Raw genomic sequence first — 24,789 nt, forward strand, 5'->3', positions numbered from 1 at the left:
TTGTCTGTCTGTCCCCTCAGGCCAGAGTCACAGATCTCAAGTCCTGCGTCATCGTCTTGAGGATTTTCAGAGACATGTGCAATAGACTGCCTGGGTGGCAGCCTCTCAAAGGATGGGTAGGTGACTGCCACAGAATCTGAACGGCTTGTTGTACAGGGACATCAGCATCTCGCATTCAGTAGAAGATCGAGTTAAGCTAAGTGTAAACTATACAAACACTCCAGTGTTCACTCACACAGAATGGAAAACAGTTATTTTAAAAGTTTATGTCCCAGGCTTTAAAACAGCTTGCCTGCGTGTGTTATGGATGTGTAGTAAACTCTGTGTCCCAGGACCAGAACCATGACTGTAATTGACGTAGTTTATGCTGTGCTGAGTGTCCTCTCTCTGTCCGCCCTCTGCAGCCTCTGGAGCTGATCTGTGAAAAGGCCATAGCCACCTGTAACCGGCCGCTGGGTCCAGGCGAGGCCCTGCGTCGCGTCGTGGAGTGCATCGCCTCAGGGATTCTCCTGCCAGGTCCGTGATCAGTCCTTCGCAGCAGCCTCCGAGCTCTGTTTGTTTGTTGTCTGCATTTACGCTTTATTTCTCTCCTCTAAACTCCAGGCTACAGATCGTCCAGGGCTAGTTTAACGTTGTTTATGAACCCCATTTTAAAATGTGTTGAATTGCCAAGTGAGAGTTAGAGGCAGCACATACGCATACAGAAATTATAGAGAGATATAAACAAGAGGGGAACATGAGCAGACAAGTTCAATTTCTGCACAAGTGGAAAATGTTTCATGTTTAGAAAGAACTGCGTCAGTGCCAAGTCCTTTGGATCTTGTTGAGTAAAGAACCAGAGCAGTTCCTGGTAAGTGTCTGTCTGAGCTGTCACTGACAGAGTAAACTCCCTTTGTTGCAACAAACATCTGTACTGAGACTGGAAAAGGAAGGGGAGGCAGGGCTCAACACGGGGGGGGGGGGGCGAACTTTTGACCTCGACTGGAAATAACGTTGTGCAGATTGAGGACTTGAGGAACTCCCGAGGAGGCCGAGCTGGAGGACTCGGTGGAGGGCAGCTCTGTTGGAAGTCACTGAGATCGTCCAAAAGCTTTGCATTGGCAGGTCGGGGGCTGTGGCTATGGACTGGCAGACATGGGTTTTGGTTCCCATCTTTAAAAAAGGGAGGGTGTGTTTCAATTATCAGGGTATTATAGTGCTCAGACTCCACATGAAACCTTCTTTTATGGTTCTGGAGTAGAGCGTCTGGCTGAACCAGAAGCATTGTGGACTCTGTCCTGGCTGCGAAACAGTGGACCAGCCACTTGCTCCTGGGAAAGGCCTCGATCCATTTACCCTCAGGGGGTCTTGTTTGGAGCGCTGTGGGAATACAGGGCACCAGGGCTGCTGCTACAAGCCGTCCAGACCTTTTATGACCAGATTGATTCTCTTTGAGATTTCCATGGATAGACTCTGAAGGCACAACCGCGTTTGGTTTAGTTTGAATCATACATTTTGATATGGTGGATCTAACTGGCAGTGGACTTTATGTATTTTACAGTATTCTCTACTAACAAGGGCTCATGAGGTAAAAAAAAAAAAAAAGCACAATAAGCATTAAAAGTAAAATGATTGTTTTTATGGCGGCAGGACTTTGAAAAAAATGAGTCAGTGTTTAATCCCAGCATAGTTTTTATATGTTGCTGTGGCACACGGACAGGGTTCTCATGAAGGCAGCATATGGTCTGCCCTCTGTTGGATACATTCAACAGTTTTAATCTTATTAAAATTATGAAATTCTTTCAGCAAGAAATTAATATATGTGAGCCGTCGGTGGTTAAGAGTCGACCTTAGTGAATGAATCCAGTAATCGGACTCTGTACTCGGAGAGCAGCGAAATGAAATTACAAAGTTTGACTGAAATTAAAATCAGGAAGGACACTTGAGGAACAATGTGGCCCCTTCTGTTTAAAAAGAAGTGAAAAAATGTGTTATTGGATTTGAATGAGCGGAAATGTAGGCTTATAATTTTGTTTAAAATCATTGATCAGTGCATCTATTATAAAATGCATGTTTGCTGCAATAGCACTTTTCCAAAAGGATTCAACACGCGTTCGTCGTGAATAACATGCCTGGAGTGGAGTGGCAGCAGTTGTCCGTCACTGCTGAAGACTTGCTCAGTGTCGACTCTTTGCTCCAGACTCAAATCAGTTCGGATGGATTTCCATAAAATTTGGTTCAGACATTCGTGGTTCTCAGAGAATGAATCTCGATGACTTTGCTGATTCCTCTAGCGCCACCATGAGGTTGACATTTATGGTTTTGAGTGAAAACATCATTGGAAGGATTGTCATGAAATGTGGTTCAGACATTCATGCTCCCCTCAGGATGAACTGAAATAACTTTGGTGATCCTCTGACTTTTCATCAGGTCAGAATTGCCTAAAACTAGTACCTGCAAAACTAATAACATTCCCATCAGCCTCAGCTGTACTTGTTTAATGCTAATTAGCAAATGTTAGCATGCTAACACGCTATACTAAGATGGTAAACATTATACCTGCTAAACATCAGCATGTTAACATTATCATTGTGAGCATGTTAGCATGCGGACATTAGCATTTAGCTCAAATACAGTACAGTCTCTCAGAGCCAAATGGCTGTAGTCTTGTGACTGGATGTTTGCATTTTCAGCCATTTCCATTGTTTTTCTGATTACAGTTGGAAAAGTCCGAGGAGTAAAAATGCAGTGAATGCTGCCTGACATCCAGTTGCATTATGGGCTGTTAGCTTGTGAAATGGAGCTGAATCACAGCAATCTTTTAGTGAAACAATACAGAAGCTCCAACTTTAAAAAATAAAAAGCTTTCTCTCACTGGAGGGCAACATCAGGCGGCTCTGCTCCCCGTTCCACTTTCTCTCTGCGCTGCTTACGGACCCTGATAACAAACAAAAAGCATGTATGTAATGTTTTAAAAAGGAATCAGCCCCGGGATCGAAAACAAGGTTTAAAAGTAAGCAGGCAAATAAGAACCAAGAAGCCAACATGCACAGAAACAGCTTTTTTTTATTCTCAGGAGGAACATTGAGAAAAATCTTTAATGAATGTGTTTTAGGATAACCTCAGTGTTTGGCTGCAACCTCTTTACACACAGGACGTCCTAAAGATTCATGGCCTGGATAGCAGACTGTGTAGTGTCGCCTACACTTGGTCTTATAGTACTCTACAGTGCATTAATGGTTTGCAAATTGGGGTGCAGCTTCCCTCGGGCGGGGGGGGGGGAGAGTCCCAGTGGATTCACAGCAACATGAATGATGGTTTAATTTAACTTGTACTTGTATTTCATTCAGTAAAGGTTGGTGATGGAGTATAAGATTCACACCACTTTCACAGGTGTTTCCTAAATCATGTAAACATTTTTCCTCTCAGATTTTCTTTTTATCCTAGAGCAGTCCACATGAAAATGTTTCAGCTCTAATAAACAGAAAGATGTTCTCACATTTGTTTTTCTCTGCACTCTTTTTCTAGTCCTTTATCTGAGAAACCTTCGGCTCCCACGTTTGATGAGTACAGAGCAGCGAGTTAGCCTTTGTGATCATGTGATTGGATTTTTTAGATGTGGTTCAGGGTTTCCCTCAGCACTGAAATGGCATGCTGTTCCCTGAAGGCCCTGAATCATTGATGAGCTACTGCTGCATCCACAGTGTACACAGCAGAAGGCAGTAAATTATTTTCGGGTGTGTTTTCCTGTGTGGTGAAATTAAGCCGGTGTGTTGCTGTTTGGAGGCCTCTCCTGTCTGAGTCGGAACCCGGTGTGGAAACACTGACCTGGTTTTTCTTTGCAGGTGGTCCAGGAGTTCATGACCCCTGTGAGAGGGAACCCACAGACGTCCTGTCTGACCTCAGCACCCAGCAGGCTGACGCCATCACAGACAGCGCACAGGTCAGTTACACAAGGAAAGGTTGTCAAATTTGAGAAGCTGGAACCATCAAATGTTTGAAAAATGAATGAATCAATTATCAAAATAGTTGTAAAGTAAAGTAAGGTTAAGATAAGGTTTCAGGACCCTGATGAAGACCCTGCGAAGGCTGTTCTTCTCTCCTTGCTCTGCCTCAGAGTGCCTGAAGAACATTGTCCTTCCTGGTGCCGAAAAAGTGTTGAGGTTTGATACCCAGCTACTGGGCGGCCGGGTTTAAATAACATGTGCAATAAATCCCACAACAAAGTGAACCACAGGCTCGATTTAACAAGAACAGCTCAGAGGTTTGAGGAAAAGCTGCTGTTGACGATTAGTCGAGGGAATTCAACCCATGATATTCCTGTTTCATTTAGTATTTCCACCTGTTTCAGAGAGATAGTAGGTTCTGGTAGTTTGTCAAGATACTTTAGTTTTTCCTTTACTTGTCTCCCACTGGAGCAGTTGAAGGTTTAATACCTTGCTCAAGGGCACTTTGACAGTAGCTAATAAGGATGGTAGGAGCATTTCCCATCTACATTATCCTGTCTGCTCCAGCGGTATGAACATTAAAAGCTTCCATTAACAGGCTCTTGTCTCTCACCTCTGAGCCACAGCTGCCCAGGTTTTATCTCGTCCCAAAGGTGATGAAGTCAGTCACACACAAATAAAAAGTTTCCTGAAATTTAATCAAGTCTGGGATGAAAAAACATTAAAAGCTGGAGCTGCTCTGTCTTTAATAAACAGAGAGATTTGTGAAAACACAGATTCACTCTGTGTGGAAAATCATTTAGAAAGTTCTTGTGTGGTTTAACATTTAAAGCCAAGTTGGGGGTTTTTAAGTATTTTTAGGATCATCATCAAGTGTAGTTTAGGAGCAGAGTTTCTCTCTGGAGGTGAATTGATGCTGTAAAACCTTCCTGTTCTGATTTTAGACTTCTTACATAACTTCCATGATAGTAAGTCTTTCATTTGAACTGCTGCTGTATGTATGCTGTCTTGACACGTCCCCCTCAGAGCATTATAAAACTTCCCTTCCTGTTTTCCTGCTGTAAAACCAGCCGCAGACACTTACTTAGCTGAGCGTAATCATTAGCTGGGCCAAGAAAGTGAAAACTCAGCCGTGCGACTCGTGAGACCCTGAAACATCCCACCGGGGCACCGCCCACTGCACCAAAGTCAGCATTTCTTCCAGGAAAACGGACAAGTAACGGCCCGGCCCCCCCATTACTCTGACTGAAGGAGAGTTATTTAAAGCGAGTCCTCGGCCACCCCGGTGAAGCCCCGAGCTCACGTCAGCGCTATAAATAGCCGAGCGGCCGCAGAAGCCCGGGCTCTGACCTCGGATAAGCAGCCCCTCAGTGCTGCGGAGGCTTGACGAACTGGCAGCCTAATTAGCCACCTAATGAGTGTGGGAACACTGTTCCCCATTTACACCCACACCAACACTACTACCACTGCTGCTGCACAGCACATGGAACAACAAAGTCCGCCCCCGGGCGGAAAATATGGGCTCAGCGCTGAGAAATATGAAGACGTCCTCAAATTCATCTTTTCCTCCCTCTCTCGCTCTCAGTTTCTGCCTTCCTGCCAGTCTGGGAATATTTTTCTTTCTTTTTCTTTTCCTCCGTTGTTGATGCCCACTGAGTGTTTATTCCTCCCCTCTATAATGCATGAAGTTTCTCCCAACAGAATTAGTTGGTTTACACAAACGACTGGCCGCTCACACAAGTTTCCCCGAGAATTAAAGCGTATCGATCGGAGAATAAATGGTATCGTTGCTGCGTGTCCTCCTCTGACTGCAGAGTTCTGTTGCTTTACCAATACAGTGACGTGCCCTTATTCTGTCTGGTGTGTGTGTGTGTGTGTGTTTGTGTGTGTTTTTCAGTATGCGTTACGCCTCCTAGCCTTTGGACAGCTTTACAAGGTCTTGAATATGGATCCTCTCCCCGCCAGCAAGCCCTCACCAAGGCTGTTAGAAGGTGTGTGTTCAGTTGTGTGTGTGTGTGTGTTTTCATGAGAATCTGTCAGTGTGAGTTTTTCTGCATGCTGTTTTGTCTGTGTGTGTTTGTTTGTGTCTGTGTGTGTGCATCATTTCTGTTTTCATCTGTGTGTATCCACGTGTGTCTTGATTTGGTTTCCTATTTTTTATCTCCCCTCTATAAACTACTGCTCTTCTTTCTTTGCCGCCGTATAAAGCGGCTTGTATACTCTTCTGTTTAGACACATTCTGAATATAGATAAAGGTAGTAATAATATGTTTAGATGACCTGTGTGTGTCTTCTCTCTTAGTCTACGAGGGGCGTGGGATGTTTCAGGTGATCAGTCTGTTTGTTTCCGCTCTGCAGGCGGCTGTCAGAAGAGGCTTCGGGAGGACGTCGGGTCGGATGACAGAGACTTCATCAAAAGGATGAAAGGTGACTTTCAAAGAATCACAGTTTACTCAGATGATCTAAATCCTCTTCCCCTCACCTCTGAAACACAAGCAACACTACAGTCGACTATTGAAGGTTTTGGAATACAAAGAACTAAAGGCAGACTGATTATATGTTGCAGATAGTAGCCTTTTTATATGTATTATATCTATCTACACTAAATACTGTGTTTAGGGCTGTGGGATCGAAGTGCAGTCACAGCTGAATCAGCCGTCATTCAGTTATGTTGAATATGGATATTCCCATTTCACAATGATCACTCAATTCCCGCTCGTGGTGAAGCCGTGTTTGTTTTGGTGAAATTCGTTACTTTGAGTTCTCCGAGCTGAGTAACACGGTTATGATGGTGGCTCTCAGTGTTAAATACCTCAACTCACTACCAATTATTTTATCCTCCTCTGACTGCGATGAACAACAGAATGACTTTGTTCACATTAAAAAGTCATCTTCCAGGAACGCACACTTGCACATATTAGTAAATGCAGCGTGTTGTTGGATGATGATGTGTTGCGGCAAAATGTTCAACTTTTTTCCCCCAACAATCCTTCCTTTTACTGCCAGAGTGTGACTCGTGAAATAAATGAGTTTTTGGACACAGTGCTAATGTCGGTGTGCAGCCCGGGCCGTCCATCGGGAGAACTCTCCGTGTCCTGGCCAGCTGATTGGCCCCGAGTGCCAGGCCGGTGGTAAAAATGCAAAATGAAATGTGTAAATCAAAGTGAAAACAACATGGGGCAGCTGCAGTTACTCAGAACTGGAGACCGTCGGTCGGTGCACGTGGCCGAGCAGTGTGGAGGAAAAATGGAGGAGAAAGAGAGATGAGAGAAGAAGAAAAGGTGGAGGTGAGAGGAAGTGGAGGACAAAAAGCTCTGCAGGAAAGCGACGCTAAATGCTGCAAAATTACAGATATGTTCACGAGAAAGGGACAGTTAGCGTTAAAAAAAGAAAGACATGCTAGCGCCGCCCTCGGCACGTCATAACATCACCACCTGGGAATTCGTCTGCATGGAAATAATAGTCTTTTCTGTCAGGTGGAAGTGGCTTCAGTTACTCAGAGCTACCAGAGCTTCATGATGATCAACTAAAGTCCAGTCAGGAAACGCCAGGTGCAAAACAAACGCTCCAAAAGTGCACAAAAATGATATTATGAATATTTATTCCTGTAGCCTTCATTATGGAAGTGCACTTGACCAACTCTTGAAACTGAAGACACTCAGCTGTTAGCTGTTTTAAAGCAGTTGTTATACAGAAAAAATATTTCTATAAAACAGTTACAGTATTCGTGGTGTGTTGTGGATGAGTGGAGACTATTATTATTATCCCGGTCCGGTCCTGCCGGGAACAGCAGTGACTCGGTTTGGACTCTTTATTGAGTCCGTCTCCCAGTTTGTGTCCCCTGGTGCTCTAAATGCTTTTTAGATGCCTTTTCAACATGATAAGATTGAAAACTGTGAATTTTGTAAAATGGAAACGGCAAAATATTACATGTAAGCACAAAACATTGGGTGTCGGGCCGATATTAGAAATCTGTATTGGTCCCATCATGTGGAGGCTGACTTCACAGGAGAAAACTGTTTCTCTTAACAGCAGATAAGTGGATATCGATTGAGGACTTTGTCGCTAGTTGTAGCTAATGACAAAGACAAAAGGCTCTGGTGTTCACTGTTGTGTGTGTGTGTGTGTGTGTGTGTGTGTGTGTGTGTGTGCGTAAGTGTGTGCTGGACGGCTGTAAACTACAGTTGACTGTAAACAAGGTGCTTTCTGACAGACTTGGTGTAAAAGGTGGAAAAGTGAGTCAGTGGAGCAGAAAGCAGTGAGGCTGAGCTTTTCTTAGAAATCAGGACGTTCTGGCTGACGAGGATCAAAAGAGCCTGTCAGGTAAAAAATGGCGTCGTGCTGTCAGACGGTATTCACTTCAATCTCTGTATCAAAGCAGCGAAAGCCCCCTGACCCTGCCTGAATGTGATCCATTGTAGGCCAGTGGTTGAAATTCAGCAGTCATGTCTGATATCTTCACAAGATCATAATAGGAATCCAGTTTAGTGCATTGAATTGTCACCAGCTCAGCCTATCGCCGCATCATTCACCGTATCACCCAGCTGCATGAAACCGGTTAAAAAAGAAGTTCGAATTCTTCAAGGAGCTGTTGCAGCAGCGACTTTTAAGTGAAACGTTTCCTCAAAGCAGAAAAATGTGTGAAGTTATCAGATTTCCAAAGAGCTGCGAGAGAGGACAAAAAAGGAGGAAAGGAAGCTGCTGCAGCTGAAGGAGACATCGAATCTGCTCCTGTGTCGAGGTCAGAAAAGGTCAGCGTCGTCATGTCCAGGTCTTCTTCAGGACATAACAGAGAGGTTTATTCAGCTCGTGAGATTCTGTATTAAGAGATATATATTTGAAGAGAAACAGTAATGGAATAAGTTAAGTGTTTAAGCACAGAGGCTAAAACAGACAAAGAACTATAGAGGTGTGCAAAAGTGTTTGCCCCCTTCCTGATTTCTTTTTTTTTGCATGTTTGTCACACTTAAATATTTCAGATCATCAAACAAATTTAAATATTAGTCAGAGATAACACAAGTAAACACAAAATGCAGTTTTTAAATGAAGGTTGTTATTATTAAGGGAAAACTAAATCCAAACCTACATGGCCCTGTGTGAAAAAGTGATCGCCCCCCTAAACCTAATAACTGGTTGTGGAGGAATTTTGGCCCACTCATCTTTGCAGAATTGTTGTAATTCAGCCACATTGGAGGGTTTTCGAGCATAAACTGCCTTTTTAAGGTCATGCCACAGCATCTCAATAGGATTCAGGTCAGGACTTTGACTAGGCCACTCCAAAGCCTCACTAGAATGCTGTATCAAATTCACATCTGAATCCATATACGGTTCGGCTATTATGCAACAGATGTTGAATAAACATTCACAAATAGTTTGCTCAACTTATCTCCACTAGGCCACTCCAAAGTCTACATTTTGTTCTTCTTCAGCCTTTTAGAGACCCCACAACAACATCTAAAGATCTGCAGGCCTCACTTGCCTCAGTTAAGGTCAGTGTTCACGACTCCACCATAAGAAAGAGATTGGGCAAAAATGGGCTGCATGGCAGAGTTCCAAGACGAAAACCACTGCTGAGCAAAAGGAACATTAAGGCTCGTCTCATTTTTGCCAGAAAACATCTTGATGATCCCCAAGACTTTTGGGAAAATACTCTGTGGACTGACGAGACAAAAGTTGAACTTTTTGGAAGGTGTGTGTCCCTTTACATCTGGCTTAAAAGTAACACCGCATTTCAGAAAAAGAACATCATACCAACAGTAAAATATGGTGGTGGTAGTGTGATGGTCTGGGGCTGTTTTGCTGCTTCAGGACCTGGAAGACTTGCTGTCATAAATGGAACCATGAATTCTGCTATCAACCAAAAACTCCTGAAGGAGAACGTCCGGCCATCTGTTCGTGACCTCAAGCTGAAGCGAACTTGGGTTCTGCAGCAGGACAATGATCCAAAACACACCAGCAAGTCCACCTCTGAATGGCTGAAGAAGAACAAAATGAAGACTTTGGAGTGGCCTAGTCAAAGTCCTGACCTGAATCCTATTGAGATGCTGTGGCATGACCTTAAAAAGGCAGTTTATGCTCGAAAACCCTCCAATGTGGCTGAATTACAACAATTCTGCAAAGATGAGTGGGCCAAAACTCCTCCACAGCGCCGTAAAAGACTCATTGGAAGTTATCGCAAACGCTTGATTGCAGTTGTTGCTGCTAAGGGTGGAGCAACCAGTTATTAGGTTTAGGGGGCAATCACTTTTTCACACAGGGCCATGTAGGTTTGGATTTAGTTTTCCCTTAATAATAACAAACTGCATTTTGTGTTTACTTGTGTTATCTCTGACTAATATTTACATTTGTTTTGATGAACATTTAAGTGTGACAAACATGCAAAAAAAAACGAAATCAGGAAGGGGGCAAACACTTTTTCACACCACTGTATTTGAATGAAATTTTATAAAATTAAGTAAGAAATTAGAGAGGTGACATTAAAAAAAGCTATACACAATATATATTATATATATTACAATATCTACAAAAGAGATGCCAGTGCTCTAAAACCAACAGGAAGTTAGTTATTGTAGTTTGTCTGCTGATTTGAGTTTGTCTAACGCAATCAAATTTTATTTTACTTTTATTTTCAGCCTGACTTAGTAGGCAGTAGCCATGATGTTAGAACTATATACAGTATGTAGGTATAGGTATGAATAATAAGTAAAATATACATAATATATTTAAGTATATAATGTTAAATAAAATAAATATGGATTATGTGTAATACACACACTTTACAGTAATAATACTTTACAATGCTATGAAGTATATATAATAGAAATGGAAGAGAATACCATGATATAATATAAAAATACAATTAAAACAATAATACAGTAAATACAATATTAGTATATAATGATATAAGTAATAATGTAAAATGAAGTGGTGTTAGAAATGTTACTACTTCTTATACTACTACTCTCATAGTAATAATAATACTGGTAATATTTGCTCCGTGAGGTTGGTTTGGTGCTTTGCAGATAAGAAGACGAGGAAACGCGCGACACTGTTGCAAAAGCAAAGTTATTTTAGACACTTTTAAGAGTTGCGTCAGCAGCATTACTATATTTTATTTGTCAGCTCCAGCTACACGCTGAAGTTCAGTTATTGATGTTGAAATATTGATGCTACGTCAGTTAGATGTCTAGAAAACCTTCACTTTAAATTTCTATACAGACACACAGGCATCTTTTTCTTTACAAATCAGCAAAACTGCCTCACTGAGTGCCCATAAAGTTCAATCATCAGCTGATTCTAAACAAAATCTTGGGAGTTGCTGCACTGTATTGTGTCACTTACCAGCTGCAGCTCTGTAGTTCAGACCTGATCGGCCAACCTCGCATTCAGTTTTCATTTTACCCATAATTTGGAAGCTCTCGGTGTTTATTTGCCGCCCTGCAGGTTGACTGGCAGTCGAACAAGAGAGAAGCGAGAGCGAGAATCCAGAGATCATCACAAGAGTCGGAGAAACAACTGACTTTAGACCGTTTTTTTTTAGAACTGACATGCGTCACTACTGGACAGAGAAATATGTTGATGGAGACATGATTTCTCTTATCTGACGCCACAAATCAGCTGCGCTGGAGGAGGCAGCTGCTATCTTTGTGAAAGTCAGAATGAGTGTTAGTATAATGATACTGGCAGAAAGTAGCCCCCCCACCTCCAGGGGGCTGAGGTAGGCTGCGTTTGTATTGTTGCAAGATTTTCTTTTTTTAACTCTGCTGTTTTTATATCGTCATATGTCATACTGACATAACGTCATGTGGTGCTGTCGAGATGTGATTTACAGTCTGGACCCCCGACTGTGCTGTTCTGCTGGTATATTTTAGCTAGTCTAGAGTTGTAGTCACATGTTTTTTGTACAACCTACAAAACCTTTCACTTTTCATTTCTTACTACTAAAAATGCATCTTTTTAAATCTACTTTATTCTAATACTGTATCTGAATCACTCAAACTAAACATCAGAACACGTCTGTATGTTTCCTGAAGGTCGTTTGCTCTGGTCCTGAATCAGTGGATGAGTTGGTAAACTTGTTGCGGTTTCCTCTTGGTTCGCTTTCTCTTCACACAGGAAAAAATTCAAGTAAACCAAAATACTTCACTCTCATTAGTGTGTGTGTGTGTGTGTGAGTGTACGTAAACACAAGCAGAAGGTCCTGAAGAAGCTGCTATGTGTCCAAATCTCAAGAAGGGAACTTTGTTGCTAGCCCCGGTCAGACCTCGATCATGGATGCATTATAAGAACTGGATACGGACCCTGACCCGGATGGCGCCTATTTAGTCCAATGAGAATTGCTCGCCTGGCGCATACGCCAGAGAAGGTTCTAGCTTCCGGGTTTACTTCCAGGGTAAGCCGCCCACTGAATATGCGCAGCAGTGTTTCTCCTGCTGGCCCGGAGACTTCACATTGTTTTTCTCGCCTTGAGGAAAGTTTGACGAATATAAAACCTCCATGGATCATAAATTCATAAGAGTCATAATTGACCTTGTTTGCAGTTCGAGGTGTCCTGTCACGTCTCTCTTATAATGGTGGCCTGTGGGGGGAAAGGCTTTTTGGGCCGCAGGGGAATTTTGTGCTGTAATACCGCGAGTGGCCACTGGGCAAAATTGGAAGCAAGGCTGAATCCAGGTCTTATTACACATCCAAGACCTCGATTTATTATCCAGCTAGCTGCTAGCAAAGTTGATTTCACTCGTCCACAGCCCAGCATGCAAAGCTCGCCTCAGTACAGGAGCCTTTTAGCTCAGACTTGCAGAGTCTGCCTTGTAGTCCGGTCAGATCGAGGTCAGATCATGTTCCCGCCACAAACAAACCGCTCCAAAAACTCAGATGTGACCAGACTGAGACCACTTCCTCTAAACGCTCTCTGTGTGGTTTTTTGACCCACACCTGAGTACGACTGCTGTGTTCTGCCCAAACAAACCGTACCAAGGGAGAAAACCTGATTTAACCGAACTAAACTATGCAGATCTGAAAACGCCCTAAAAGACAAGCAAACAGTCCTTCCACTGACGGCTACAGCCTCCATCCTCCTCCCTCCCTCCCTCCCTCCCTCCCTCTCCCCTCTCCGTCCTGCCTGTCGGTGTAACAGTAATTAAATCGGCCCTCACTGGGACGATCGTCCCCGGCGACTCTCATCTGCTTCCAGTTCAAAGGAGGTGACGGGAGGCAGCGATAGAGAGGGATTAAAACTTCAGGCTGCTGCCACGCAATTATCTCACCGCCTCCCACACACACACACACACACACACAGCGCATTAACACCTCCCCCTCTCTTCCTCCCAGCACCTGTCCATCAGTACTTTCACATTCATCTTCTTACACAGCGTCTGCATCCATATTCACACTGAACCACACTTGTGCCCGTCAGAAGCCCACAGTCATTACAGTGACTGCAGCACTAAAGACAGGTATGTGTAGAGGTTTTCTCTGTGACACCTGTTATACAGAAGGTGACACCTGTGGAAAGAATTAATATTGCAGTAATTATCACAGTATCTGATTAAGTTTTTTTTACTGAAGTATTCAAAATCACGTTAACACTAAAACAAAACAAAAAAATCTAAATCATTTTGTTAAACATGGCAACCGTGTGCTAGGATATCTCAATATAAGATTTATTACAGAATATTGTTATACAGAGTGACAATAAATGATAATACTGAATTATCTCCCAGCCCGTGTCATCAAGTCCATCATTGATTAGAAGCAGTAACTGAAGTTTAGCTTTGAAATATCTCAGCAGAAGACAGCTGTTAAAAGTCCGTTTGTCTCCTTTAGTTGGAGGCTTGTTGGACCTCGTATATCAAGTTTCAAAGGCCCAAAAACATTTCTTCAGACAACTAGAAGTCCACGCGTACAGACCTGCTGGACAATAATGTTGTAATTAGTCTATTAAAGCTTTTCCATTAGTGTTCATAATTTCAGAAGCTGCTTTGTTTTGAAGATGTAAAAAAACAAAACAAAAAAACCCCGTTTTGTTTGCTTGCAATATTTTATGAAATAAGCTATTATTTAGAGATTACAGCAGAAACACATCTCTTAAATGCATCCCTTCCAAAGAAACAACAACCGCTCTACTGAGACCTGATGGGAAAGCCTCTTCTTCATGGAGCTAACTGCGCACAGGGCTGTCCACATACTTTTGGCCATCCCTTTGGATTCTTTCAGTATAAAACATGAAATGCCGTTAAGGCTGGTAAATATTAAGGAGATTTGTGCAGTTTACTGACATTATTCCGCCATTTTACAGCGACCTCCTGTTGCTGGCCGGAGCTGCACCGCTGCGTCGAGTTCCTCCTCGATAAAATAATCTTAAACAATCTTAAAACCTTCAGAAAGATCAACAGTAGCCTTATGGAACATCTGGCCCCTCTGACAGTATGTGACTGCTGTTTCCGTACACTACAGTAACACTGAAGCTCTCATTTTAATTCAGTCCGTCTGGTTTTTATTCCAAAGTGTTTACGTAGTAAAGTAAATCTTTTGTATCTTGAAAGCACAGTTGACAAAGTGGGACTTTAAGCGTTTATTATGGAGACAGTCAGCAGTTCTGTTATAATGGATGTCTCCAAGTGTCACGGGTTCATTTCCAATTCATCTGTGAGATATTACTGCTCAGGAGCTGCGGGGAGGCAGAGAGCTCTCCTCATCTCTTGTTGGTGTGGAGGTGTGAAGTGTCGTCAGTGTCATCTCGGTCTCATCAGCTGCTTATTAGAAGTGAGGGAGCTCGGCGAATGAGACGGCTTCTGAGACTTCCTGGTTCTGCGTTGTTGAGTGAAGTCAGCACTCTTGATTTATTACTCATTCGCTTCATTTATTGAGGGAGACTGACGCAGTCCGTGCACCAGAGTTCAGCACGTATTTTTAGGTTTTCTAAAGTGTTAAAAATTTTCTTCGCTCTGAAATTCAGTTTGTCAGCACATTATTTTACACGAAGAGAAAAATGTGTAAAATTAAAAGCTGTTTTTGCATCGTAATACAGTTTAAAGGACCGTACCTGAGGTTTTGCATGTTTTTAGCCAATTTACAAATCAATCTCATAGCAGCAAAACGTTAAGCTGTGACATAAACTGTTGTTACAGCAGTTGAATTTCGACTCTGCTAGAATCGCTCCTTTGGGTTGACGTGAGCTCGAGTGTCGCTGTCCTTCAAATTCTTGGTTGCTGTTGTTGAGTTTGATTTAACTGAATGTTATGTGATCTGTAAAAGTTACTTTTACTTGGATGTAGCGCTTATGAAAGGTTCTTATACAGTTTAAAATCACCTTGAGACAAGATGAACTGGCAGACGTTTTCCTCATGTAAATCAAACTGCATTTACAGACACAAGTATGAACCTGAGGCTGTGTCTTTATTATGTTATGTATTATGACCCGGTGAAGAGAAATGGCCGTCACAGTCCTTTGTGTTTCCAAAGCAGCTGCTGTTTTAATCTTAATCTGTCCATAAAATACGATCTGTGTCGACTCCGCAGACTCCGTGCGGCTCAGTGGCTCTGTGACAGCTGAACATGATGAACAGTGAACGGAGGATAATAAATGTTTAGGCGTCTGATAAACCAGCTGACATGCGCATCTCTCCTCCTTTAGTCCTGGACTGGAGGATGACGGATCCAAACCACCCCATGAACGCTCTGATGCGTCTGAATCAGATCCACCCGGGCCTTCAGTACCGCCTGCTGTCCCAGTCCGGCCCGGTGCACGCTCCGGTCTTCACCATGTCCGTGGACATCCAGGGAACCACCTACCAGGCCACCGGGAACTCTAAGAGAACCGCCAAGCTCCAAGTAGCCCTCAAGGTAGTTACATGACACTTCAAAAAATCATTGAAATCTGGGAGTTGTAGTTTAACGACTGCTGGATAGAATCAAAAACCAAATATCATAAATAAAAATGGAGATTTTTTTGTCTATTGACAATAAACATCCATGACCCCTCACTACCCAACCCGCTCCTAGATAACACTGACCCGTGGGTTATTAGTTCACTGTGGAATGAAACACTTAAGTTTGCATATGACCCGGCGTTTACACACACGACCAAAGATTTAAAGACACACAGCATATTGTACTCTCAGAAGCCAAAGTACAACAAGGAGCAAAAGGACTGATTCAGTTTGCTGAATCAAGACATTTTAGATCATTTACAAATTAGAGATTATATTGTAAAAAAAATAAATAAAAAAATGTTTGAAATGTCACATTTGCATCACCCAAAGCATGATGGGAACTGTAGTGCCATAACTCAGAACATCTTCATAACAAATGACAATAAGAGAAGCAGTAGTAGTGAAACAATCCATGACAATGATCCTGTTTGTTCCCATCAGCACAAAGGCTGACACACTGATATCGTCTGTGTTTTAAAAACCTTCAGACGAACAAAATACACAACTGTTGGAACATGACGGTGTGTCTGAGGAGCCTAACCTACCTTGAAAATATGACATGCCTAGCTAAGCTGTGTAGTAACTGCTGTGTGTGAAGGGTTTAAAACCACTTCAGCAGCCGATTCCTCTCTGTGCCTTTTGCCGTCATGTCCCTCACTCAGATGTTCAAAAACCGGAACATTAACTCAGACAAAGAAAAAGAGACAAAGAAACGGTTTTAAACCGATGAGAGCGTGACGAAGCTTTTACTGGACTTGTTAACTTTGACTGCTCACACTTTGTGTTCTTCACACACATTTATTCATTCAGCTACACAGTCACACTTCAGAGCTGCCCAGTACAGCCAGCCTTTGTGTTGTTGTTGTTGTTGTTGTTGTTGTTGATGGCCACTTTGCAGCCTCACTGCAGCAGCTGTCAGGTGGTTGAGTGCCTTGCTCAAGGACAGCTCAGTCATAGATGATGGAAGTGTGATTCATTTCCCGTCTGTGGTGAGTTCAGGGACTGTCAGGGCATTAGAGAAAGTTTACCAGTTACTTTTCTAATTAGATGATTGTCAGCCTGAGTGCAGTAGAGAGCCGACTGTTGAGATGTCACTGAGAGGCAATGAGACAGCTGTGTTCCCTCCTCAGGCGCTGCAGGCTCTGGGCTTCGTGCTCGGCAGCGACGCAGACGTGGACTCGCTGAGCGCCGACGAGAAGTCAGATGGCGAAGGCAAGAACGACAGGATGTCCACCAGCTCCAGCTCCACCTCCATCACGTCCTCCACAGACACACAGGAGGTGGGGAGCACACACAGTACACATTGAGGGTTAGACTGCTGCGCAGACGGACAGTGGCCTTTTGTGAAATATCATGTACCTGTGACGTGATGGAGATTCCTCACTTATCACAACAACGGTTCATTTAAACTTCTAAATATTTCTAACTTCTTTAGTTGAAGCTGCAAACCCTCAAGTGAAGGCATCTGCCTCTGTTTCAGTAGAGCTTTCTGTTTGTTTTGAGGGATTCCCCTAAAATACTTCGATGACGTGGAGCTCCTGTTCCTGCAGAGGCTGAATACACTAACTGTAGGTCACTTTGGATAAAAGTATCCCCAAATTAATGTAATGTTAATGTAAACTGTAATATTGTCCTGTTTCTGAGGCTTTATTGAATAATCTGAGCTCTTGGGAGTAAAATGGTCTCATTTGTAAAGATACTGCACAAGCCCTCTCATGTTGGTATGTTTGGTTTAAAAACATAGTAATAATCTGTATTTTTATAGCACTTTTCAAAAACAGGTTCATAAAGTGTAACAGAGTAAAAAGAATACAGTAAAAAATAAATTGAATACAGGAATAATGGGATAAAAAAGTCTTTTAAAGCAGAATCAGTTTGTAACGTGGTCAGCTGTTTGTCCCCTTTAGATTTGAGTTTAGTTTGATTGATAACAAAAAGTTCCTGTTCTGATGGCACAGACTTTGTGAATGATCGTACCGTTTAACAGTTCAGCGATGCATTCTGGGACTTTTCCACTTTGCAGCACAGGTTCCCTTTTTATTGCAAAACATACATATACAATATACTAATGATAATATACTAATATACAAAGTCTGCCAGTGATTCCTCACAACAGGTTGCATTTCTATGAATTGGGCACAAGTGAGAAGTTCAATCAAAGATTTTCCCTTTTCAGATGATTTTATTTGAATAGTTAATAAGAGCAGTGTGTAGCAGAATTGCGTTTTCTATTTTTACTCATTTGCAGCGATGTGGCGACTCTTTAGATTCACCTCAGGTTAGTCACCGCTGCCTCACGGGTGGTTCACATCATTTTAAAACAAGCTGGGATCCAGTGTGATGAAGCTACACCTGCAGTGATGTGAACGAGTCGTTTTATAGGCCGTCGCCATCCAGTCACTTCCTTCTTCCTCGCCTCCTCTTCATTCTACATCTTCAAAACAACAAGATAAAATAGTCAGGTTAAAGAACAGCGAATACAAAACAAAGGCGCTTCTGAAATGATGAACATTAATACTAAAAATTTAATTATTGTTGTTTACAACTTCATAGACCATAAATCAGAACCTGATTCATCTGCATGGTCGATATTATTAGTTTATCAGAATCAGATTTATTGCCAAGTAGGTTTTCAACATACAAGGAATTTGCTTGGTGTTTTGGTGATAACGGTCACAATAAACATAGTAGGAGATATATATATATATATATATATATATATATATATATATAAAATAAATGCAGGGGATTCTTATAAAAATGTTAAAAAACAAGTATTGGCTGACAGAAGTTAATCAGATGTTTTTATCAGTGGACTTTACTGTAAACGCAGACTTGAACTAGTCAGGGAGCCCTGATGGTCGTTAATATTTTTCATTCGTTTGTCAGTGAATCTGTCAGATAATACTGAATACAGTCCGTCTGTTTTTCTTCACACAGTCTTCCAACGTGTAGATACATGATGTGACAGGACTTACAGGAAATCTCACTCAAGGCTCACTTGGGGGAAAACATGAGCACTTTAATATATTTTGGAATATAAAACAAACGTGCGGCCGGTGTCGCTGACTCTCTCTCTGCCTGCAGTCCAGAGCTCCAGGTCCGATCCTGACGGCGGGGGGGAAAAACCCGGTGATGGAGCTGAACGAGAAACGCCGGGGCCTCAAATACGAGCTGATATCGGAGAGCGGCAGCAGCTACGACAAACGCTTCATCATAGAGGTAACGAAAACACACACACTGCTCCATTTCATAGATTTCCTGTCTTCCTTTCAGAGGGTCTTATTAGGAATTGATGAGGGAGGGAGCGCGTTTGATGTTCGGCACCTCGGTGCTTCCTGCATATCAAAACATCTTCACACATCTCAAAATGCCACAAAGACACGAAACCAGTTTTATCCTGTGAAATCCGCCTGAATCACACTGAAGGAGTTCATTTTTTACCTTCTGTACAAATATAATGTTTTATGGTTTCCAGTCTGAATGTATTCAAATGATTAGGCACCAGGATCTTGTTTGCTTTGAGGTTTATTTCTCTGTTGCAGTCATGATGATTAATGTGAACACACACACTTTGGCAAACATACATGAGAAGTTTCCAGCTTGTTTAGAATAAACTAAAGAAGAAGTGTGTAGTGAGCATGAGCAGTAACACCCACAGTGATTGGACGGATAAAGTGTGTCATCTACAGAGAATCAAATGAAGACACTGGGCCTCATGCAAGAACATATTCATATTCTTATCCTGAATGTCAGGTGTGTGTTTATGAGATTTCATTATTAGCATAATCTACGCCCCTAAAACTGCGATATAAGGCTGCTTGTTCTGCTCCGTTTGTGGGCAAGTTTCAGTCACAAAAATGTCATATAAGACTAAAAAGAAGAATTTCACACCGCAGAGCTTCAAGTCCTGCTGTCAGAAATCAGCAGAGTCAACAGTCGCATTAGAACAAATTTCAGGAAGGCACAAACAAACAAACACAGAACTATAATTATGCACATAAAAGTAGGCGAAGACATCAGTGTGTATATAAACATATGTAAAAAGAAACAAAATGGTTAATTTCTGCATCATATTTAAACTCCAGATTCAGGCGTTATGATTCCTGGTCCACTGAGTGTTTTCCCCTGTGAAGAATCTATCTGTAGCGACTCGTTCGACAGGTCTGGACCACTCGTAGATTAATTGGTCGTTCATGAGGCCCAGTGCCACAGTCCCACCCACTCTGTTTGACAGGTGCCATCATGGAGGTAAAGTTATGTTTCATGTTTTATTTGATAAGGACAGATACAGTATACACAGAGAACAATTGTACAATGCAATGTATCGCAGCATTTATAGCTACTGCTAATTTCCAAAGCCCGTCGCTAGAAGGGCCTGTAAAAAAAAAAAGAAAAGAGTCAAAAACCTCAAATGTCATTAAAATACAGTTTGATGAAGCTGACCACAAAGTGTTATATTTTTGTTTAATAAATTACATTACTCTATCTAGGGCTGCAACTAATGATTATTTTCTCAATTAAATGTCAGAAAATAGTGAAAAATGTTTCCTAAATCCCAAGATGTTGCTTTCAAGGTTGATTGTTTCGTCCGTCCAACAGTCTTAAAACCCAAATATACTCGATTACTGTCACATAAGATAAAGAAAAGCAGCAGAGGCTCATAATTTAGAAGCTGGAACCACAGAACATTTAGTATTTTTGCTTGAAAAATGACTTATAGTTGGTTTCCTTTCTTTAAATTTTTGTCAATCAACTAATTGATTTGAGTTTTAGCTCTAATTCTATTAATCGACTAATTGTTTCAGCCTTACTAAGAAACAAACATTAGACAAACTTTATCAGAAGACATCCTCCTCTCTGTGTGTTGTGACAGGTGGAGGTGGACAAGCAGGTTTTTCGGGGGACGGGTCCCAATAAGAAAGTAGCCAAAGCCAGCGCAGCACTAGCCGCCCTGAACAGCCTGTTCTCTGGCTCCAAATCTACGAGCAACAAGAAGAAACGACCCAACAACCCTCCTGTGAGTAAATGAAGTGCTGCAGGTATTATACTGCGTCATGTGCGGTGCTGATTTGTTTTGGGTGTGTGTTTGCGTAGCCAAAGCGACCCGTTGCCTCTGTGCTGACCCTCCCGGCCCTCGCTGCCAGACCTCCACGAGTTCCCGTCATCCCCAGAGCCCCGTACATCAGCACCCCACCCGCACACGGATACATCCCCCCAGGTGAGTCCAGCAGCATGACAAACTACCTGAACACGCCTCACGCCATTTTATTTATATAGCGCCAATTCATAACAGAAGTTATCTCATTGCACTTTTCCTATAGAGCAGGTCTAGACTGTACTCTTTATAATATTATTTACAGAGACCCAACAAATCCCACCATGAGCAAGCATTTGGCTACAGCGGCAAGGAAAACATGCCTAAAAGTAATTAGTGATTTATTAATCTGAAAAATTGTCAAAAGGCTCTACATGTTCAAGGTTGCACTTCAGAAAGAGGAAATTTAGGGTTATTGGTTAATTTGCGGTCAGGTTACAGTTTAACGGTGAAGTTGAGCAATTAAGTGTTTAAAGAAATGAAAGGTTTTCATTTTGGGAAATACACTAATTCGCTGAGAGGACTGACACCGCTTTCAAGTCTGTACAGTAAATACAATACTGCCAGCAGCCAGTTAGCTTAGCACAAAGACTGGGAACAGTAGGGAAACAGCTAGCCTGGTTCTGTCCAAAGGTAACAAAATCTGCCCACCTGCTCATTCTCACTAATTAACACGTTAGATCTCGTTTTGTTTAATCTGTACAAAAACCGTAGTGTAAAACAACAACTTGACATTTTATGAGCCGGTGAGCTTTAGAGATGCTGGTAGATGAATTTTGTTGTTGGACAGATACAGGCTAGCTGTTTCCAGTCTTTATGCTAAGCTAACCGGCTGCTGACAGTAGCTTCGTACAGACGTGAGAGTGGTACACATCTTCTCATATAACTCTCTGCCAGAAAGTGACAATGTGTATTTCCCTAAATGTCAATCTGTTTTATTTTTTTTAAAGAAGAGGTATCGTGTTTTATCCTGGGCTGCTTGATAAATATCTTGAAGTCATCCAGTCTTAATTTAAAGACATCAACCTCTGGGAACTTACCATGCATTTTGTGTCATTTTATAGTAAACGATTATTAATAAATCAATACACTTAATAGATAATGAAAATTATTTAACTGCAACCCCTAAAGTCAAGCTAATCTAATTTAAATGTTTGTTTGCATTTAAGTAAAAGTCCTCTAAATTTGCATCTGTATCAAAATAAACACAGTGATAGACAATTATAAGACGCACAGTGTTCATTAAAGAAATTTATAATCTTCACTTACATGATGACGTTTTTTGGCCCATGGTGGGAACTTTCCGTCAAAGTTCCTTAACGTCTGAACATGTTTTTGAGATCTTCTGTAACAAAACAAACAGGAGTGAAAACAAAACTTTCCAGGCTGTGGATCGCCTGATTCAACTGGATAAGTTTGTGTTCTGTGCAGTAATTAAACTCAATCATACTTTCTCTGTTTTCCCTCACAGGCTTCGGTGCTCCTTATGGTTACAGCCCTGCAGGCGCCCTCCCTCCCTACGGTAAACTCACACTCGTCACTCTGATTAATAATCCATCCTTTTGATTTGTTCATCACTACATCCCAACATTTGAGTTGGTTTTTTTGTTTGTTTTTCTTTGCTCTTCCTCAGGTTTTTCCTCCAGAATGCCCTCTGTAATTGTCCCAGTCATCAGAGTCCCTACAACATACCCCGTCACCCACTTCTACCCCTATTAGGACCCTCCCTCACCTCACAGGAAGTCACTTGTTAAAGTTATATCCTGACTTTTTTACTGCGTGTTCACGGCAGAAGCTTAAAAAACCTAAAACCAGCACTGGATTCCACAAACTTTTGACCAGTATCCCCAATCAGCATCAGATCAAAAAGTACCGTTGATGTATACATGTTCCCTCTGCACTACATTAGCAACCAGCTAGATTAAACTGGCCATTAGAAAGTTGCGTGGCAGCGTTATTACTAGGTGTGTGAACAAAGAGTGCCAAATAAGCTCTTTGATCGTCAAACCATTACGCAGTTAAAAACCAAGTTCAGCATTTAGTGAGCTGCAGTGTGTGAAAGAGTGGTGAGGTAAATATTACACAGCAGGGAGTTGAAAATCTACTATAGGGAACAAGTTAACAAGTCGCTATCAGTAAGTGAACTAAATAAATCCAACAGAGACTACTAAACATCTCCTGTAAGGAAATAAACATCCTCTGTAGGAGAACTAACCCGACATCCACCATAGCAAAGTAAGCAAACTACTAAACATCCTCTTTTGGGAACTAAAGAAACAGTTCCCCTGTTGTGTTAAGTTCCCTAAACTAAATAATAACCGTAGCAAGAACTTAAAGAAAAAAACCAAACTAAATTCATATCCACTGTAAGGATCCAAACATCCTCTGTTGGAATTAAAGAAACAATTAGCCTACATTGGATACTTAAGATGGTATTTTGAATGTTTTTTTAAGTTCCCTACAGTGTCCAACTAAATATTCAGTGTAGGAAACAAAACAAATTGATAACCACTGTAGGGAGGGAACTAAACATCCGCCACTATAGGTAACTAAAATAACACTAACTGCACACCGACAACAAAATGTAGCGAACTAAATAAATAAACTGTAAAGGAGCTGAACATCTTCTGTAGGGAACTAAAAAAAGACAACATAGCAAATTAAAACCAGTCACTGTAGGGAACTAAGTAACACCAAATACGCAAAATGTAATTGAGCTTCTTTTTCCTTTAACAGTCACTCATCGATGTGAACGTTCTTTATTTTAATTTCTGTGTTTCCTATTGATGTTTTTAAGTTTCTGTGAAGAGAGAAAAAACAGGTTTACAATAATCAGTTGCACTGAGAAACCTTTTCCTTTTGTTGGGATATTGAATGTTTGAGTTTATAGTTGCTTTTGAGCCATTTTGTGTTGAGTTAAAATACTTTCTTTTCAGAGAGAGATTTTATTTTGACCTGTTTGTAGGTTATATTCTGTTTAAATAAATGAATATTTTTGTCAACGGCTGAATAACTTGTGATTCGTAAAAGTTTTATCATGATTCATACACATTTTATCCACACGTCCAGGTAAGACTTGCAGTTACTTCATTTTCAAAAAGGAATTATTTTGCCTCCAACGGTATACTATCATAAAATCGTTTTTTACATTACGCAACCTCCTGTTGTGAAAATTTGTGAAATATGAAGTTTGTATCATTTAAACAGAAACACATACTAAAAATACGTTTCTTTACCTCATGTCTCCATTGAGAAGCTCTTAAAGAATAATTCTGGTTTATTACTGCTTGGACATTATCATTGGCTTATTTTGTTTTTATCAATAACAACAACACTGTACTCACCAAGTTATTTGCTGAGATCTGGGAGTGCAACGACATCACTAAAAAGAAGTCGAGAAACACAAGCAGCCAAATGTTCTGGGGTTTTATAAAAAGCCAAATGCATTTGGAAAATAAAAGGCAAAGAGTACAATTATTACCCAAACTGTTATAAAACATCCATCACAGTTTACAGACCCGACATTTCAGGTGCACTCACTTTCAGTTTGACGTCGCCATGTACCCAGATCTCAGCAATTACTTTGAGTACAAAGTTAAAATGGTTTGCTAAACTTCTTTCAAACAGTAATAGACCAATCATACTTTAGCAACCGTAACTAGGCACGTCAGGTTTGTCAAGCTTTGGATTTCTTCATGTTGAAGCGGTTAGCACGGAGCTGTAATAACAGAGATACTCTATATATAGTTTAAAGAGGGGTTGGGGGGGGTTTGCCTTTCCAAACCAAAAACACAAGCTCAAGGAATGGATTAAGTGTGTGTTTATCTGCTGTA

General features: G+C 41.5%; 2 protein-coding genes across 18 annotated transcripts in view; one reads left to right on the forward strand and one right to left on the reverse strand.

Moving 5' to 3' along the window:
- Positions 1-24,789, forward strand: part of LOC122875734 (spermatid perinuclear RNA-binding protein-like) — an 82,204-nt gene that overhangs the window by 51,609 nt on the left and 5,806 nt on the right. For 4 of the 5 annotated variants that reach the window (XM_044195190.1, XM_044195189.1, XM_044195192.1 and 1 more), the window contains 11 exons: positions 21-116; positions 405-516; positions 3,825-3,922; positions 5,824-5,917; positions 6,284-6,352; positions 15,561-15,769; positions 16,989-17,138; positions 18,946-19,080; positions 20,735-20,878; positions 20,956-21,079; positions 22,428-22,478. In XM_044195190.1, the coding sequence (XP_044051125.1) occupies positions 21-116; positions 405-516; positions 3,825-3,922; positions 5,824-5,917; positions 6,284-6,352; positions 15,561-15,769; positions 16,989-17,138; positions 18,946-19,080; positions 20,735-20,878; positions 20,956-21,079; positions 22,428-22,478 (1,282 nt within the window). Of the gene's footprint in view, positions 1-20; positions 117-404; positions 517-3,824; positions 3,923-5,823; positions 5,918-6,283; positions 6,353-15,560; positions 15,770-16,988; positions 17,139-18,945; positions 19,081-20,734; positions 20,879-20,955; positions 21,080-22,427; positions 22,479-22,589; positions 24,437-24,789 lie in introns of those variants that run through there. The other variant, XM_044195193.1, reaches the window with a different exon arrangement.
- The window catches only part of LOC122875738 (probable G-protein coupled receptor 21), a 66,608-nt gene continuing 58,406 nt past the window's right edge, over positions 16,588-24,789 (reverse strand). For 3 of the 13 annotated variants that reach the window (XR_006377897.1, XR_006377896.1, XR_006377889.1), the window contains 2 exons: positions 22,226-22,298; positions 18,021-18,292 (listed from right to left, as the gene is read on the reverse strand). The gene's annotated coding sequence lies outside the window, so the exon portion shown is untranslated. Of the gene's footprint in view, positions 17,120-18,020; positions 18,293-20,110; positions 20,237-22,225; positions 22,302-24,789 lie in introns of those variants that run through there. The other 10 variants (XR_006377893.1, XR_006377891.1, XR_006377888.1 and 7 more) reach the window with 4 other exon arrangements.

The sequence above is a fragment of the Siniperca chuatsi genome, linkage group LG5 (assembly GCF_020085105.1).
Source record: "Siniperca chuatsi isolate FFG_IHB_CAS linkage group LG5, ASM2008510v1, whole genome shotgun sequence".
Lineage (NCBI taxonomy): Eukaryota > Metazoa > Chordata > Actinopteri > Centrarchiformes > Sinipercidae > Siniperca > Siniperca chuatsi.